General features: G+C 38.6%; 1 protein-coding gene across 1 annotated transcript; it reads right to left on the bottom strand.

The window, feature by feature from the left end:
- Positions 1 to 2,564: 2,564 nt before the first annotated feature.
- Positions 2,565 to 13,805, bottom strand: LOC140543300 (myosin heavy chain, fast skeletal muscle-like). The gene is made up of 39 exons (XM_072666367.1): positions 13,605 to 13,805; positions 12,791 to 12,934; positions 12,552 to 12,708; positions 12,367 to 12,394; positions 11,863 to 11,971; positions 11,693 to 11,785; positions 11,519 to 11,582; positions 11,144 to 11,242; positions 10,967 to 11,070; positions 10,740 to 10,878; positions 10,291 to 10,409; positions 10,047 to 10,196; positions 9,789 to 9,959; positions 9,388 to 9,694; positions 9,197 to 9,270; positions 8,987 to 9,074; positions 8,770 to 8,887; positions 8,555 to 8,678; positions 8,005 to 8,141; positions 7,630 to 7,885; positions 7,307 to 7,549; positions 7,031 to 7,207; positions 6,795 to 6,940; positions 6,599 to 6,689; positions 6,116 to 6,505; positions 5,780 to 5,906; positions 5,575 to 5,693; positions 5,278 to 5,474; positions 5,002 to 5,185; positions 4,763 to 4,928; positions 4,551 to 4,675; positions 4,159 to 4,467; positions 3,872 to 4,075; positions 3,665 to 3,790; positions 3,414 to 3,584; positions 3,239 to 3,343; positions 3,064 to 3,159; positions 2,823 to 2,954; positions 2,565 to 2,585 (listed from the first exon to the last, which is right to left on the bottom strand). Exons 1-39 carry the CDS (start codon positions 13,803 to 13,805, stop codon positions 2,565 to 2,567), a joined length of 5,811 nt encoding a protein of 1,936 aa, XP_072522468.1.
- Positions 13,806 to 15,163: the final 1,358 nt, after the last annotated feature.

Below are 15,163 nucleotides of genomic sequence, written 5' to 3'. Positions count from 1 at the left end.
GCACTGAAGAAATCCTAGATCAAATTTGGAGAAGCTGTGTGATCTCACTGGTGTTCTGTTGCAGGGTCAGTGCAACCTTTTTAGGAAATAAATAAATAAATTGGCCGTCACTCTGTCCTGAACTTTTATTACCCAGTTATCTATCAATTCATCTGAATTTAAGTTTTTCATTTCTTTATGGGTTCTTTATGGCCCACTGTGATAAGAAGTCCATTAAAAAACATAAAAACTGTTAAGTTAATATCTGTATTTAAAGCATGCGTCGACAGTAGTTTTTAATTTAACATTTCAAATATATTTGTTATTTGATACCAGACTGGTTTACTACCTTCTTCACTAAAGTCTTCAATGTCCTACACTGCTGAATTTGAGTTGTTTCTCTTTTTTTATTTCCATACAAATATGTAATCAAATGGCTAACTGAGCTTAGATACTAAAGATTCTAACTAAGCAGTGTGCTCTCACTTTGGCCAAAACAATTTTTAAAAGATGATTTACATACCAGAGTATAAAAGTCATTTCCAAATGAAATACAATATGTCTTTGGCAGACCATTACTAGGCAGTGAAAGTTCAGAGGCCATTGCTTGTGATGAACTGGAATCATAAATTGAAATTGTGAAATGCAATATCTTATGAGTATAATATTCTCATTAGGTATTAACGCAGATATAGAAGCCAGATGCTGTCAGAGGTTGAGAATTTTAGTCCACTTCTGAAGGCAGTATAAAAGAGTTTAGCCAGACCCCCTAAGAGCTCCTCAGTTGCTTGAGAAGGACAGTCTCTGAAGTAAGTCTCTGACCATTACAACCCTATTTTGCACATTTGTCTGTGTTGTAGGCTGTTTATCTGTGTGGTGATTTAAATGTACATGGGGACCAGTCAATGTAAGAGACTTAAATATGGACAGTTGTTATAATCTGTAATTGTTCATTTATTCACAGTAATTGACAGACAGTGTAAGATAGCAATGGGCATCACGACTCACATTGCGCAGGGTGTGCGATAGCGCCCTTCATCTCTATGCAATAACACTTACCTCGTTTATTTTCCTCGTTTATGGTCATGGAATCACATAGCATTGTACCCTTTACCATGTACTGTCTGCTGTTCTTGTTGGATGCATTTGTGTTGTAATAAACAGATGACATTATGGTTAAATTGCTTGCTTTAATTGATGCTTAAATCATAAACATAGTTCATCATTTGACTTTTTTGATTGTTGGCAATTAAAACTCTTTATCTTCACCTACCAGAATGAATAGACATATTAAATCTTCGCAACTCTTGGCTGTGATGAATTTAATTTAGTACTTATCATCATTCCATTATCAATACCAACCATTGTTGATAATTTTGGGGGGAGTGGTGGCTTAGCAGTTAAAGCACTAGGCTACTGATGACAGGGTTGTGGGTTTGATACTCTGATAACACTTTGATAACACTTTCTGCTCCCCGGGCACCACAGCGATGGGTCAGTGGTGGTTATTATGGGTGTCTTGGTCTTTGTAAGCACTGTGGACAAGTGAGTGATGCCCTGCCTCATAAAATACATTCTAATGAAGGTTTACAGATTTGGAATATATATATATAATTGATCTGATTAGGCATGTCATGCCTGCAATATATGCTGTAACTGGATCTCCCTTCCCCAAATTTGGTCCCTCCCTATATCACATGGCCCCCAGGCTGAGAAGGTGAGGATGAGGGCTTCTCATCATTTTCTTGAATTGCTCAACAGGTCAGGTTTAGCCTTTAGGTCATAACCTTTTAAATTGATTTGTTTGTTCGATTTTGTATTTGTCAATGAAATTCATTGCAAATAAATTCAAATACAGTAAAAGTTTTGTATGCAGTCTGACAGTGTCATTTGCAATTAAGGCATTTAGCAACTTACAAAAGTGCTTCACTGTTTACTCAAATACCCATAGCTAGTTTGTATAGACTAGGATCCAAAGATAACTTGCTTAGATGCTTAGATACTTCTAAATACAAACATCAGTATAGAGACCATAATACTCAACACTACACTTTGCCCAAGTACTCTCCAAGTACTGTCATCTTTCCACTAATTGAAGAGGCATTTAGCTGGTGTTTTTTAATTGAATTGTTTTATCGACTTTGTATTTATCAATACTAAACACATGACATTAATAAAAAAAATCAAATACAGTACAAGTAAGATTTGTGTGCAGTCTGACAATGCCATCTTATTTAGAAGTCTTTTATTTGATGTTTGACTTCAAGTGATACACCTAGAATCCTAATTGTTGTTTTTCTATCAAACCACTCCTTTGTTGTGGAAATATGAAACACTGATTTTTATCAACTTGTAATCAATCACTTTTTATATGTTATTGAACGAGTTACGTTATGTGGATTAGTACATCTACTGTGAACACTTACATGACTGCATGCTCTTTCTGAATTTTGTGCAATACAAAAAATACAAACAACTGATGGTTTTTCCTGCAGTTTTATTGAACTGAAATTGTGAAATTGGACATTGAACAAGAAATGGATATTATATCATTGCTTGTTAGTGTCTGGTATGGTCTTCATCCATTATTCTGCCACCTCCTTGCCCTGAAACACAAGTATCCTTTATTAGCAAAACTCTAAATCTTATAAAGTCTATAGTGGTTTTTAATGACATCTTGAGCTAAGAGTGATTTGATAAAGTTATCTAACTGAATTAGAACAACAAGTGGAGAAGAACAAGGAATTATTTTAACTCAAAACTAACCATGTTAAAACATGTATTACTGTGATGTTAATTAAAATTCCACTGTTGGAATACATTTTTGACCAAGTAAAATGTACCTTTCCAGCATCGCGGCTCTTGGCTCTCAGCTTGTTGACCTGGGATTCAGCGATGTCAGCACGCTCCTGAGCCTCCTCCATTTCATGCTGCACCTTCCTGTACCTGGACAGGTGAGTGTTGGCCTGCTCCTCCTGTGAGTAAAAAACATCACCTATTTTAGTGTTTTTAGTATGAGTACAGTATCTGCATGTCATGTATTGTAATGCACCACATAAAGCAGATTATACGATGCACACTTACAGCTTCCTCAGCCTGTCTCTTATATGCCTTTACTTTGAGCTGAAGCTTATCCACCAGATCCTGCAGTCTATTCACATTCTTCTTGTCTTCCTCAGTCTGAAAAGGATGTTCTAATTTAAGGGTTTACTTTATGTAAAATTATTCTTAAAGCCAGTCTGTTTTTATATTTCTGTACCTGGTAGGTGAGCTCTTTCACTCTCCTCTCATATTTACGAACTCCTTTAACAGCATCGGCACCACGTCTCTGTTCAGCTTCAACCTCTATCTCCAGCTCACGCACCTAGAACAAATCTGAATTAGTGAAGGTCACAAAATCACAGGTTCTTTAATGCGCTGTTGATAGAACATACCCTAGACTCAAGTTTCTGGAGCTGTTTCTTTCCACCCTTCATGGCAAGGTTCTCAGCCTCATCCAGGCGATGCTGCAGATCTTTGACGGTAACCTCAAGGTTCTTCTTCATCCTCTCCAGATGAGCACTGGTGTCCTGTTCTTTCTTCAGCTCCTCTGCCATCATGGCAGCCTAAAGAATGAGCCAGGAAGTGGGTTTAGTGTTGTCATTGTGAATCACATCGCAGAAGATCTATGTAGTTAAACACTCACATCAGTAATGGCCTTCTTAGCCTTCTCTTCAGCATTTCTGGCCTCCTGGACTGTATCATCCACCTCACCTTGGACCTGAACCAGATCAGCCTCAAGCTTCTTCTTGGTGTTGATTAGACTGGTATTCTGTAGAAAAAGAAAACAGTACTTAATCATTTGAAGATAATTATAAAAGTAACTGGAAGGTTCTAAGATTGTTGAACGTACCTGAGAGTGCAGCAGTGCCACACGTTCACTGGCATCCACCAGCTCTTGTTCAGCCACTTTGCGGCCTCTCTCTGTCTGTTCCAGTGCAGATCTCAGCTCCTCGATCTCGGCCAGCATCAGGTTATTCCTGCGCTCCACCATGGCAACCTGCTCCTTCATGTCTTCTTGTCCTCTAACAGCATCGTCAAGGTGCAGTTGGGCATCCTGATGTGAAAGTAAAAAAGGTTTACTGAATGTCTTCCTCCACAAAGTTTCTAAATGATTGCAAGAAGATCTTGGAGGTTTACCTTGAGCTGTCCTTGGACGTTTCTGAGCTGTTTCTGGGCCTCAGCAGCCTGACGGTTGGCATGGCTCAGCTGAATCTCCATCTCATTAAGATCTCCCTCCATTTTCTTCTTGACTCTGAGGGCATCGTTCCTGCTCCTGACCTCAGAGTCCAGAGTGCTTTGCATGGACTCTATAACTCTCTGGCTGTTCCTCTTGATCTGCTCCATCTCCTCATCCTTCTCAGCCAGCTTCCTGTCAATCTCACCCTTTACTTGGTTGAGCTCCAGCTGGACACGAAGAATCTTGGACTCCTCATGTTCAAGTGTGCCCTGAAGAATGATGTAAAATATTGGTAAATTGCAAATTCAGATTCCTGCAACTTAAACTCATTAAGGTTATGTGTAAACTTCACCTCAGCTTCCTCAAGAGCAGTCTGGATTTCTGATTTCTCCGTCTCCACTGTCTTCTTTGCCTTCTCCAGTTCATGGATGGACTTTCCAGTCTCACCAATCTGTTCAGTCAGGTCAGAGATCTCCTCTGCAGAAGTAAGAGGAATATGTTTCTTATTTAAGATCTACCAAGCTCTAGAGATAATCTTTCTGTGTTTATTTCTGAGGTACATACGCTGCAAATTCTTGTTCTCTCTCTTGAGGGTCTCCAACTGGTCAAGAGCTTCCTCATATGAGTTCTTCATCTTAAAGAGCTCAGTGCTGAGAGAGCGAGCCTCTTTCTGAGCTCCTTCCAGCTCAGCCTGACCTTCTTCATACTTCTGCTTCCATTCCGCCAGCACCTGAAAATGACAAGTATAATGAAATGTCCATTTAACATGTTGATGGTTAATGATGATTTGGCAAGCCCTTCACCTTGTCAAAGTTCCTTTGCTTCTTGTCAAGGTTTGCAGCTAATGCATTGGCTCTCTCAACATCAATCATGAGGTCCTCCACTTCACCCTGCAGTCTCTGCTTGGTCTTCTCCAGAGAGGCACACTTGGAGTTCACAGCTTCAATAGATTCCTCAGCATCCTGCAGACGCTGGGCAAGCTTTTTCCTGAGAAAGTCAAGTTGTGTAATGTTACATTTTGATTTATTTTAAATTTGTATCATATGTCTATCTGTTATTACTGTCCCTAATTCACTTACTTGGACTCCTCAAGCTCCTCAGTACGCTGGATGGCATCTGTCTCATATTTGCTTCTCCACTGAGCCACCTCACTGTTGGCCTTGGACATTCCACGCTGAAGCTCACCCTTGGCCTCCTGCTCTTCCTCAAACTGCTCTCTGAGCAGGTCACAGTCATGACGAGCTGATTGTACAGCATGAGCCAGGGCGTTCTTCGCCTAAAATTTAGCACCCATTTTTTTCAGTAATTAATTTGTGAAATTGGGTGCTTGGGTGTCAAAGTTGGGTCAAAGTGGCAATATTGCATTTTAATAGTACCTTAACTTCCTCCTCAATTTGTCTCTTGAGTTCCTCAATCTGCTGTGTGTAAGCTTGTTTTCCTCTGGTCAGCTGAGAAACAAGTGCTTCCTTCTCCTCCAGCTGACGGCCAAATTCCCCTTGGAAAAGGTTTGAGCAGGTTAGTTGAGAAATGACAGATTGCACTGAATTATTTCCCCTCTTTAGTTATTGTGGCTCTAATTACCATTCTCAGTCTGAAGTCGTGCTCTTTGTGCACTGATGTCATTCAGTTGACGGACGTGTTCATCACTTTTAGCTTTGAGTTCACTCAGCTGGTCCTCAAGAGTACGACACATCTTCTCTAGATTTGCCTATGTGTGTACATGAAATGAAGAAACACAGTGATACCTTACATTAATGAGCTTTTCATTCAAAAATGTTGCGGTGTGTCCCATATGCTTTATGTTGTGCAATACTTCAGATACATTCCATCAAACCTGGTTTTGCATAGATGTGGATAAAACAGGTCATATCCATTTTAGAAAGTTCAGCTTTTCACCCCAATGTCAAATAAACACACCTTTGCTTTTGCCACAGCCTCCATGTTGCTGGACAGGTCATCTATCTCCATCTTATATTCACTCTTCTCTTTCTCCAGCTTCTGTTTGACCCTCTGAAGGTTGTCGATCTGCTCTCCAAGCTCAGCAACACTGTCAGCTTGTTTCTTGCGGAGAGCAGCAGCTGTGGCTTCATGCTGCAGAGTGGATTCTTCTAGATCACGGCGCAGCTTCTGGAACTCAGCCTCACGCTTCTTATTCATCTCAATCTGAGCAGCAGTGGCACCACCAGCCTCCTCGAGCCTCTCACTGATCTCTTCAAGTTCCCTGGAGAGATCAGCTCTTTGCTTCTCAACTTTAGCTCGAGCTGCACGCTCAGCTTCAATTTCCTCCTCCAGCTCCTCAATACGAGCCTGAAAGAGACGTATTCAGTCTTTAAACATTAACTGACATCAGAATATCAAATGTTACCAAATTCCCCATAAAAATCTCCAGAGATGATATACCTGGAGTTCCTTAATCTTCTTCTGAAGCTGAGCACCCAACGACTGTTCATCCTCGATCTTGCTCAGAAGTTGGCTAGTTTCAAAGTCCTTCCTGTTTGAAAAATGTATCAGGAAAACAATTTAGCATTTGTCAGTGAATGGAGTCTAACAATACTGACAAATTCATTTGTAGTCTACACTCTTTGGTGATACATACTTCTTGATCTTTTCCTCAGACTGCTGCTTGTCATTCTCCAGATCCATTATGGACTCCTGGGCCAGTTTCAAGTCACCCTCAAGCTTCCTCTTGGCTCTCTCAAGGTCCATACGGAGTTTCTTCTCTTGCTCCAGTGAACCTTCAAGCTGTAATTTATGAAAACCATGAGCTGCATTTTTAAACAAAGGGACGTAACTGTCCATTATTACACTTATTTTATTTTAGTTAGGTCTTACATCATCCACTTGTTGTTCAAGCTTTGTCTTGGATTTAGTCAGAGTGTTGACTTTGTCTTCCTCTGCCTGGAGATCATCCAGAGTCTGCTGGTGTGCCTCTTGGAGGGCCTTCTTCTCCTTGGTGAGCTTGGCAATGCTCTCATCCTGAGAGGCCATCTCCTCAGTCAAGTTCTTCACCTGTGTAAAGACATTTTTAAAGCATTAGTGCCAAATGGTGTATCTGTTTATATTACTCTCTGAATATTTGAAATATTATTTTATATCATAAATATTAACCTTGTTCTCAGTGGCATGTTTCTCCTTCTCCACTTTAGCCAAGGTGAGCTCCAGATCATCAATATCCTTCTTCAGCTCAGAGCACTCATCCTCCAGTTTCCTCTTCTTGGCGGTCAGCTCAGCATTGATTTCCTCCTCATCCTCCAGTCTCTCATTTGTCTCTTTGAGTTTGGCTTCAAGCTGGATCTTACTCTTGATGAGCCCCTCACACCTTTCCTCAGCATCTGAGAGGTTCTCAGATTCCTGTAAATGTAATGATTTTAGTACCAGTGAACATTATCCAACATGCTTCAAAGTTTTACAACTTAACATTAAATTCTTACAGATGTAACTTGCAGTTGCAGGTCATTTTTCTCCTGAAGAAGTGACACCATCTTCTCCTCAAGATCTTTCTTCTTGGCCAGTGCCTTTGCCAGATCCTCCTTCATTTTCTCATAATTCTCCTTCATGGCAGCCATTTCTTTCTCTGTCTCTGCACTCTTCAGCAGAGGCTTGATCTTGAAGTACAGCTTCATCCATGGCCAGTGTTTCACATTCATGAATGAGCGGATGTTGTACTGGATGGAATAGATGGACTCTCTGCAATTGAAAATGACCCAGTTATGCATACATCTTATTTAGAGCTACGTCTGTTTTATTTTAGTTTGTAGCAATTCCATTTAAAGGGTTTCTGCATGTTTGCCTCAATCCAAATATACCTCCTCTCCATCATCTTGACAAACTCTCTCCTCATAAGGTAGCCACGGCAAAGAGCTTGAGTCATGGTCACCAGAGATGCCAATTTCTCATCTCGCATCTCCTCAAGGGTACCTAGCAGACCAGCTTTGAAGAACACCTATGTACAGATGATGTGAAAATATTCAGGGTGAATCATGTGAGCTGGAGCCTCACTGTTTTCCTTTGCTCCAATATCGCGCCAGTGTAACATGTGATTTTGGCCCATAATGCACTTTCTTCCAAAATGATTATGTCTAGTCAATATGCTGAATTTTGCCTGATCTTTTGTTTTATATATCTTATTGCGTTTATCTGAGTGGAAAGCATTTCTCTACCAGTTGTACCATGTATGTCTATGTATGTAACAAACAAACTTTAATTCAATTACTTTGATTCATTTTGTTTTTATGTTGTTTTTTAGCAGCTTTATATGGAAGCTTTGACAAAACAAAGATTTTACTATTTTTTTCTTAACAAGGACATGATTAGTCTACTAATCTATACTAAACTAGTATTAATGGAAGCACTTACTTTGGTGTGCCCAAACTTGTACTGGGTGTGGTCCACATCAATGGAGCCCAAGAGTTTCTCTGAGGCTTTCTTGTTGTCAATGAACTGCCCCTCTGGGATAACACTGGCATTCAATACTTTGTATCTGAATGAAGAAGATTTATAATCGTTTTTTAGTTTAGCAGTAATTATTACATTTGTTTTAGAGTTTTAAATAATAAGATTAAGAAAATGACCTTTGCTTAAAGTCAGCGTAGAGGATTCTGCTGGGGAATCCCTTTCTGCAGATTCTGATACCCTCCAGCACACCATTACACCTCAGCTGGTGGATAACCAAGAAGTTCTCCATCAGACCTGGAGGAGCAAGAGTATGTTAGTATTTATAGTTGTATAGTTTTAAGTTTAAAAGGTCTTCCTAGTTCACAAAAAAAATACACTTTGGAAAGTGCCTACCTGGAGTCTTGGACTCATTTGGAATCAAGCAGCGCACAAAGTGAGGGTGAGTGCTCCTCAAGTTGGACATGAGCTTTCCTAGATTCTCCTGTGCAGTTTTATTTTACACCAGTTTAGCTACATTTACACATTGTGATTTTTATTGTCAGCACATACAGCTCATATACATTCATGTTTTTCTAATAATATGAAATTCTCATGAAATCTTACCCTGAACAATGCAGATACCGTCTGGAAAGAACCACCCTTCTTTTTGCCAGCCTTCTTGCCTTTGCCGCCAGCATCTGTAGATAATTATTATAATTCACCATTGTATCATTAGTACTGCAGTTTCATGCTGATGTGTATATCTAAAGTTTACTATCAGATATAACTTTTATATGTATGTTTTATCACCTTACCATCAGCACCTGCATGACTTAAATACAGTAAGGACAGCAGTTTGTTTGCTGATTTCTGGTACAGCTGCACAACAGAGTCATTCAGGGGGTCCTTGTTCTTGTCCAACCAGCCAGAAATGTTGTAATCCACAGTTCCGGCGTAGTGCACCAGAGAGAAGTGAGCTTCTGCTTTACCCTTGGCTGGTTTTGGCTTTTGGAAAGCATTACATTTGCCAAGATGCTGGTCGTACAGCTTGTTCTTGAAGGATGTGTCTGTTGCCTTGGGGAACATGCACTCCTCTTCCAGGATGGAGAAGATGCCCATTGGCTGATGGTCACATACTTTTATTAGTGCCAGTAAAAGCAACATTGCATTGTTTATTGTTTTTTTTTAAGGTTGTCGTTGATTCTACACAACTTACCTTCTCAATCAGCTCAATGCAAGCGGCCAAGTCCATACCAAAGTCAATGAACTCCCACTCAATTCCTTCTTTCTTGTACTCCTCTTGTTCCAGCACAAACATGTGGTGGTTAAAGAACTGTTGCAGTTTCTCATTTGTGAAGTTAATGCAGAGCTGCTCCAAGCTGTTGAACTGTTACAGCAGATCAATATATTAGACATTTGCAGAACTGGAGAAAAAGGTTTATCAGAATTTAAGAATTTAAGAGCAAATATTTACATCAAAGATCTCAAATCCAGCGATGTCCAGCACACCAATGAAGAACTGCCTTGGCTGCTTTGTGTCCAACATCTCATTGATACGCACGACCATCCACAAGAACATTTTTTCATAGATAGATTTACAAAGAGCCATGACAGAATTGTTCACCTGTAGAGTCCAAAAATATGCTTTGGTCCTGTGTTGATTTTCTTTTTCAATTCAAAGTCTTATTTGTTTTGTCAGTTACACAATGTCTCATTACCTGAGGTACAGTCTGGCCTTTGGTCACATACTCATTTCCGACCTTCACTCTGGGGTAGCACAGAGCTTTCAGCATGTCAGCAGAGTTCAGACCCAAGAGGTAGGCGATTTTATCAGCCACTGAAAAAAAGTGACGGTTAGTTTTTAAAAATGGAGCTTTCTATTGGGCTTCAAAATATACCCACCTAAATTGTGTGATATAGTTACACTTTTTAAATTGAATTGATGCAACTCAATTGTTCAATTGCCATGATTCATAAATGGTAATTCTCATTACAGTAGAGGTACTCAAGGGGAATTGTATTGTTTGAGCTTGCTATTGGTATTGATTGACTTTTGCCTGCACTACTATGATTTTTTTGCAGTATGAAATTAAGAAGTGTGTATAAATAATGTTAAAAACACATTATCAGTACATGAATTCTTGTTTGCCCTAAATGACATGTATACCCTCAGTGCCATCAGGCTCAGCCTGCTCCTCTCTCTGCTTCTGCTTGAACTTCATATTGCCATGATGCATCACAGCACCAGTCAGCTTGTAAATGCTGATTTTCTCCTCAGCGTTGAAGCCCAGGATGTCAATAGCAGTCTGGATTTGGTGAAACAGTGGATAGACCGTTGAAGATGAGACACATATTTAATAATGCCAATATGAATTTTAGTGAACTTGTGCTTACATCTGTGGCAATGAACTCTTCCACATCATTGATGCTCTTGACTGTGATTTCACCCTGGCTGATCATATGGTAGTCATAGGGGTTGGTGGTGATGAGCAGTGCCTCTGTGTGGAAGAAATAATAAAGTCAGTCTTTCGAAAATTACATGAAAAAGACTAAGACTTTTATATTCCATACCAAGCAGCTCTGGCTTGTGTCCAGTCATGAGCTGGTAGAAGATGTGGTAGCTCCTCTCAGCAGACAGCTGGAAAGTGACTCTTGACTTTTCCAGTAGATCTGTTGATACATTGTTAATTTTAATTAGATGCAGCATTTTGTTAATGCTTTGTGTGTGACTTAAAATGGTTTAGAAAAAAGACTGTGACACTGAAACGTCTATTTTGTGAAGGTTCCACATCGATTGGATGTCTGCCATGTGTATTTTCATTGCAAATTCCCATTTAGATTTGCAGAAATCTGATGTTTATCTCCATGTTTTACAAGTAACTGGGAAGTCACATTATGATGTACAGAACTACATAACATTCTTCACCTGTACTGAATGAAACTTACATGTTTCAATATCAGCTGAGGCCAGTTTGCCAGTTTGCCCAAAATGAATTCTGATGAATTTACCCTGGAAATCCAAAAGGATGTTTAGATTAATTATTTATTCTTTTGTTGTGCGTTTTTATTACACTTGCTGAGAGTAAATCTGGGGATCTAACAGTATTTGTTTGTACTCACAAAACGAGAGGAGTTGTCATTTCTGATGGTCTTGGCATTACCATAAGCCTCCAGCAGGGGGTTGGCTGCAATGATTTGGTCCTCCAGTGAACCCTAGAGAACACAGCACATATTTTAATGAGGAGTTCTCACACAAATGCTTTCAGAATCCTGTTTGTCTTTTCATTTACCTGCATTTTGCCAGGAACAGGCTCTGCCTTCTTCCCACTCACTGCAACTGTTGCAAAGTACTGGATGACACGTTTGGTGTTAACAGTCTTTCCTGCACCAGATTCTCCACTGGGGATATAACGAGATTTAACAACCAGTGATTAACACTGTTGCCTGAAGTAAAGTCTTACTTACTTTGCCCTTTCTTACTCTTTTCTGGTTTTTTTTTTAAACATTAATTGGAAGTTTATTTTATCTTTCGCATAATTGGATAAACCATCACATGACCAATTTGAGCTTTTTGTAGTTATCAGAAAAATCAGCATAATTAGAAAGGAAAATTAGAAAGGGACTTGGAATGTTTAGCAAGACAATACGGAGTGAAACCTCAGTAGTTTTTGACCAATAATGTTTTTAGAAACCTTTAAGTGACTGAATTAGCCTTTGAATATTTAAAACGAGGATGCATCAATCAAGAATACAACAATAACAAAGCTTTCATAGTGTTATATGTCTGCACTTACGTAATCAGGACGGACTGGTTCTCACGATCTAAAAGAAAATATAGCACGTTATTCCTTATACTCCATTGTTACAGTATAAGAGTGCAGAAACACTTTGTCAGAATGGTTACAGTCGTACTTTGCTTCTCTTACATCAATTGATCTGTGAATATTGTTTTTCCATTTAAAAACAAATGACATCATACCTGTGAGCATGAACTGATAGGCATTATCAGAGATGGAGAAGATGTGGGGTGGGGCTTCAATTCTCTTCTTGCCTCTGTATCCAGTTACAACAACTGCGTCATACACTGGGAGCCACTTGTAGGGGTTCACAGTGACGCAGAACAACCCTGAGTAGGTCTGAAGATGTGAACAGAAGGTTATCATGGAGTAACCTCTCATTTATAAACAGTCTAATTCAGTCTTTCAGTTTTAAACTTACGTAGATCATCCATGCTGCATAACGCTCTTTGAGGTTATACAACACACAAGGCTCGTTGAGGTGGGTCATCATGGCCATGTCCTCAATTTTGTCAAATTTGGGAGGGTTCATAGGAAATATTTCGTCTTCTTTAACTGTGAGGGTCTGTGAAGTGAGGGAGGATTGTAGTGTTACACAAAAGTGCAAGTCACCTGAACACAGTTTACATCAAGTTTATGTAGGTATATGGAGTTTGCAGCAGTGTGCAGTACATACATGTTAGAAGTAATAGATTAAGATTAAGTGGCTTATTGGCATGATTTTGCAGTTTGTCATGATTTCAAAAAAATATTGGTCTGAAGTACTTACTGTAGATTTCATATTGAAGTATTGTATTTTAAAATATGTACGTAATCAAAAACTCAAGAAAATTAACTTCTTAAATAGTTACTTTGAATAAGTATTAATAATTAATTTATTGTTTATTATTATTTATATTAGTATTATTATTATTAATAATAATAATAATAAATATTAATTAAAAATTGTAATTACACAGTAATTTATAAAGTTTTATTTTTTGTTTTAAATAAAAGACTAAAGCTCCAGAATGAGGAGTGCAACCAATTGCAATGAATTATTACTGCCTCTGTATGACTACAGTTTACTCACAAGTGCACTTATTTATACACCAAATTAAATAAATTAACTAAAATCAAATTGTTGATTGAATTTGGAGAAAATGTAACTAGTGTACATCTCATATTTTAATCAGTTTTATTCATAAACCACAGAATATGGTGAACAACAATCTCATAATTCATGTTTCACTTACTTTTCCGCACAGAGTTTCGACAGTGGCTTTACCACCCTCTTTACTCTTCAGTGTACCCTTCAGGTACATCTCAGCAGGCTCACACACAAAGAAGGCTGTTTTAGCATCAAAGGGTTTGTTCTGAGCCTCAATCCTCTCCTTGTCTGGCTTGCGGAGGTAGATGGCCGCTGGGCCAAAACACTCCATCTCTCCATCCCCCATGATGACGTTTTACTGTGAAGTTAGATGTTTGTCATTTCTGTTGCAAATTCACATTGGCATGCTTCATGAATGACTTATTTTGTAGTGAACTGCAGCTCTCTGGATCTCCTGGCATTTTTCAATGTTATCTCTTTTTCTTCTAGTTTGGTTGAATCTTATATAGGCTAGTGACATGTAGAAGAAGTTACTTCGCACAAGTTACCTTTTTTCCCAAGTATAGGAAAGTGGTTGGCAGTTGTTTGGCAGTTGAATCTTAAAGATGAAAACAAGACAAGTAGTTAAGAAATGATTGACGATCAGAATAAAATACATTATAAATACTAATAAGTGATTAGTTTTATGAGAATGTTTCTACGAAAATATATCAAGTAATTAACATCATGTACTCACCTATGCAGGGTGCCTGGGGTAGCCTCAGTGCTTGGGGGAGCCTCTTATATAGCCCCATTAACATTCACTCAGCAGATAGTTCAGGCTATGTTTGGTCATGGATTCTTGCTTGATGGATTTCCTCCATAAGTGGCAATGATGAGGGCATGCTCATGTATCATACTTTAAAGTACTGGCATTCTGTATTAGGCTCATTTCAGTAAACCTAATTTCTATACAGAACTTTTCTAACAAGGCTATAATCTTGAAAATGTTTCAATTCTTTTTGAACAGTTTTGATCAGTATTTTTTTTAACTTTTGGGGGGCTCATAAAAGTCAGAAAAGAGGATACACACTAATTAATAATATTATTTCAAATAATGGGCATGATTAATCCCTTCAGTGTCAGCAAATATCCTAATGTACTGTGTAAAAGCCATGTGGACATGCAAATGGTCCATTTTTTTCTTCTAGTTTTATTTTTAAGTTTGCATGCTAGCCCATTTAAAAGGATTCTAGGGTTACAAGAAGAGTCCTCTTTTTAATGAGTTTTGGCACTGAAGAAATCCTAGATCAAATTTGGAGAAGCTGTGTGATCTCACTGGTGTTCTGTTGCAGGGTCAGTGCAACCTTTTTAGGTTATACATAAATAAATTGGCCCTGTCACTTTATTCTGAACTTATTACCCAGTTATCTATCAATTCATCTGAATTTAAGTTTTTCATTTCTTCATGGGTTCTTTATGGCCCACTGTGATAAAAAGTCCGTTAAAAAACATAAAAACTGTTAAGTTAATATCTGTATTTAAAGCATGCGTCAACAGTAGTTTTTAATTTAACATTTCAAATATATTTGTTATTTGATACCAGACTGGTTTACTACCTTCTTCACTAAAGTCTTCAATGTCCTACATTGCTGAATTTGAGTTGTTTCTCTTTTTTTATTTCCATACAAATATGTAATCAAAGGGCTAACTGAGCTTAGATAC

This window comes from Salminus brasiliensis, chromosome 21 (genome assembly GCF_030463535.1).
Source record: "Salminus brasiliensis chromosome 21, fSalBra1.hap2, whole genome shotgun sequence".
Classification (NCBI taxonomy): domain Eukaryota; kingdom Metazoa; phylum Chordata; class Actinopteri; order Characiformes; family Bryconidae; genus Salminus; species Salminus brasiliensis.
Note: the sequence above shows the minus strand (reverse complement) of the source record. Positions and strands in the feature narration are given on the sequence as shown.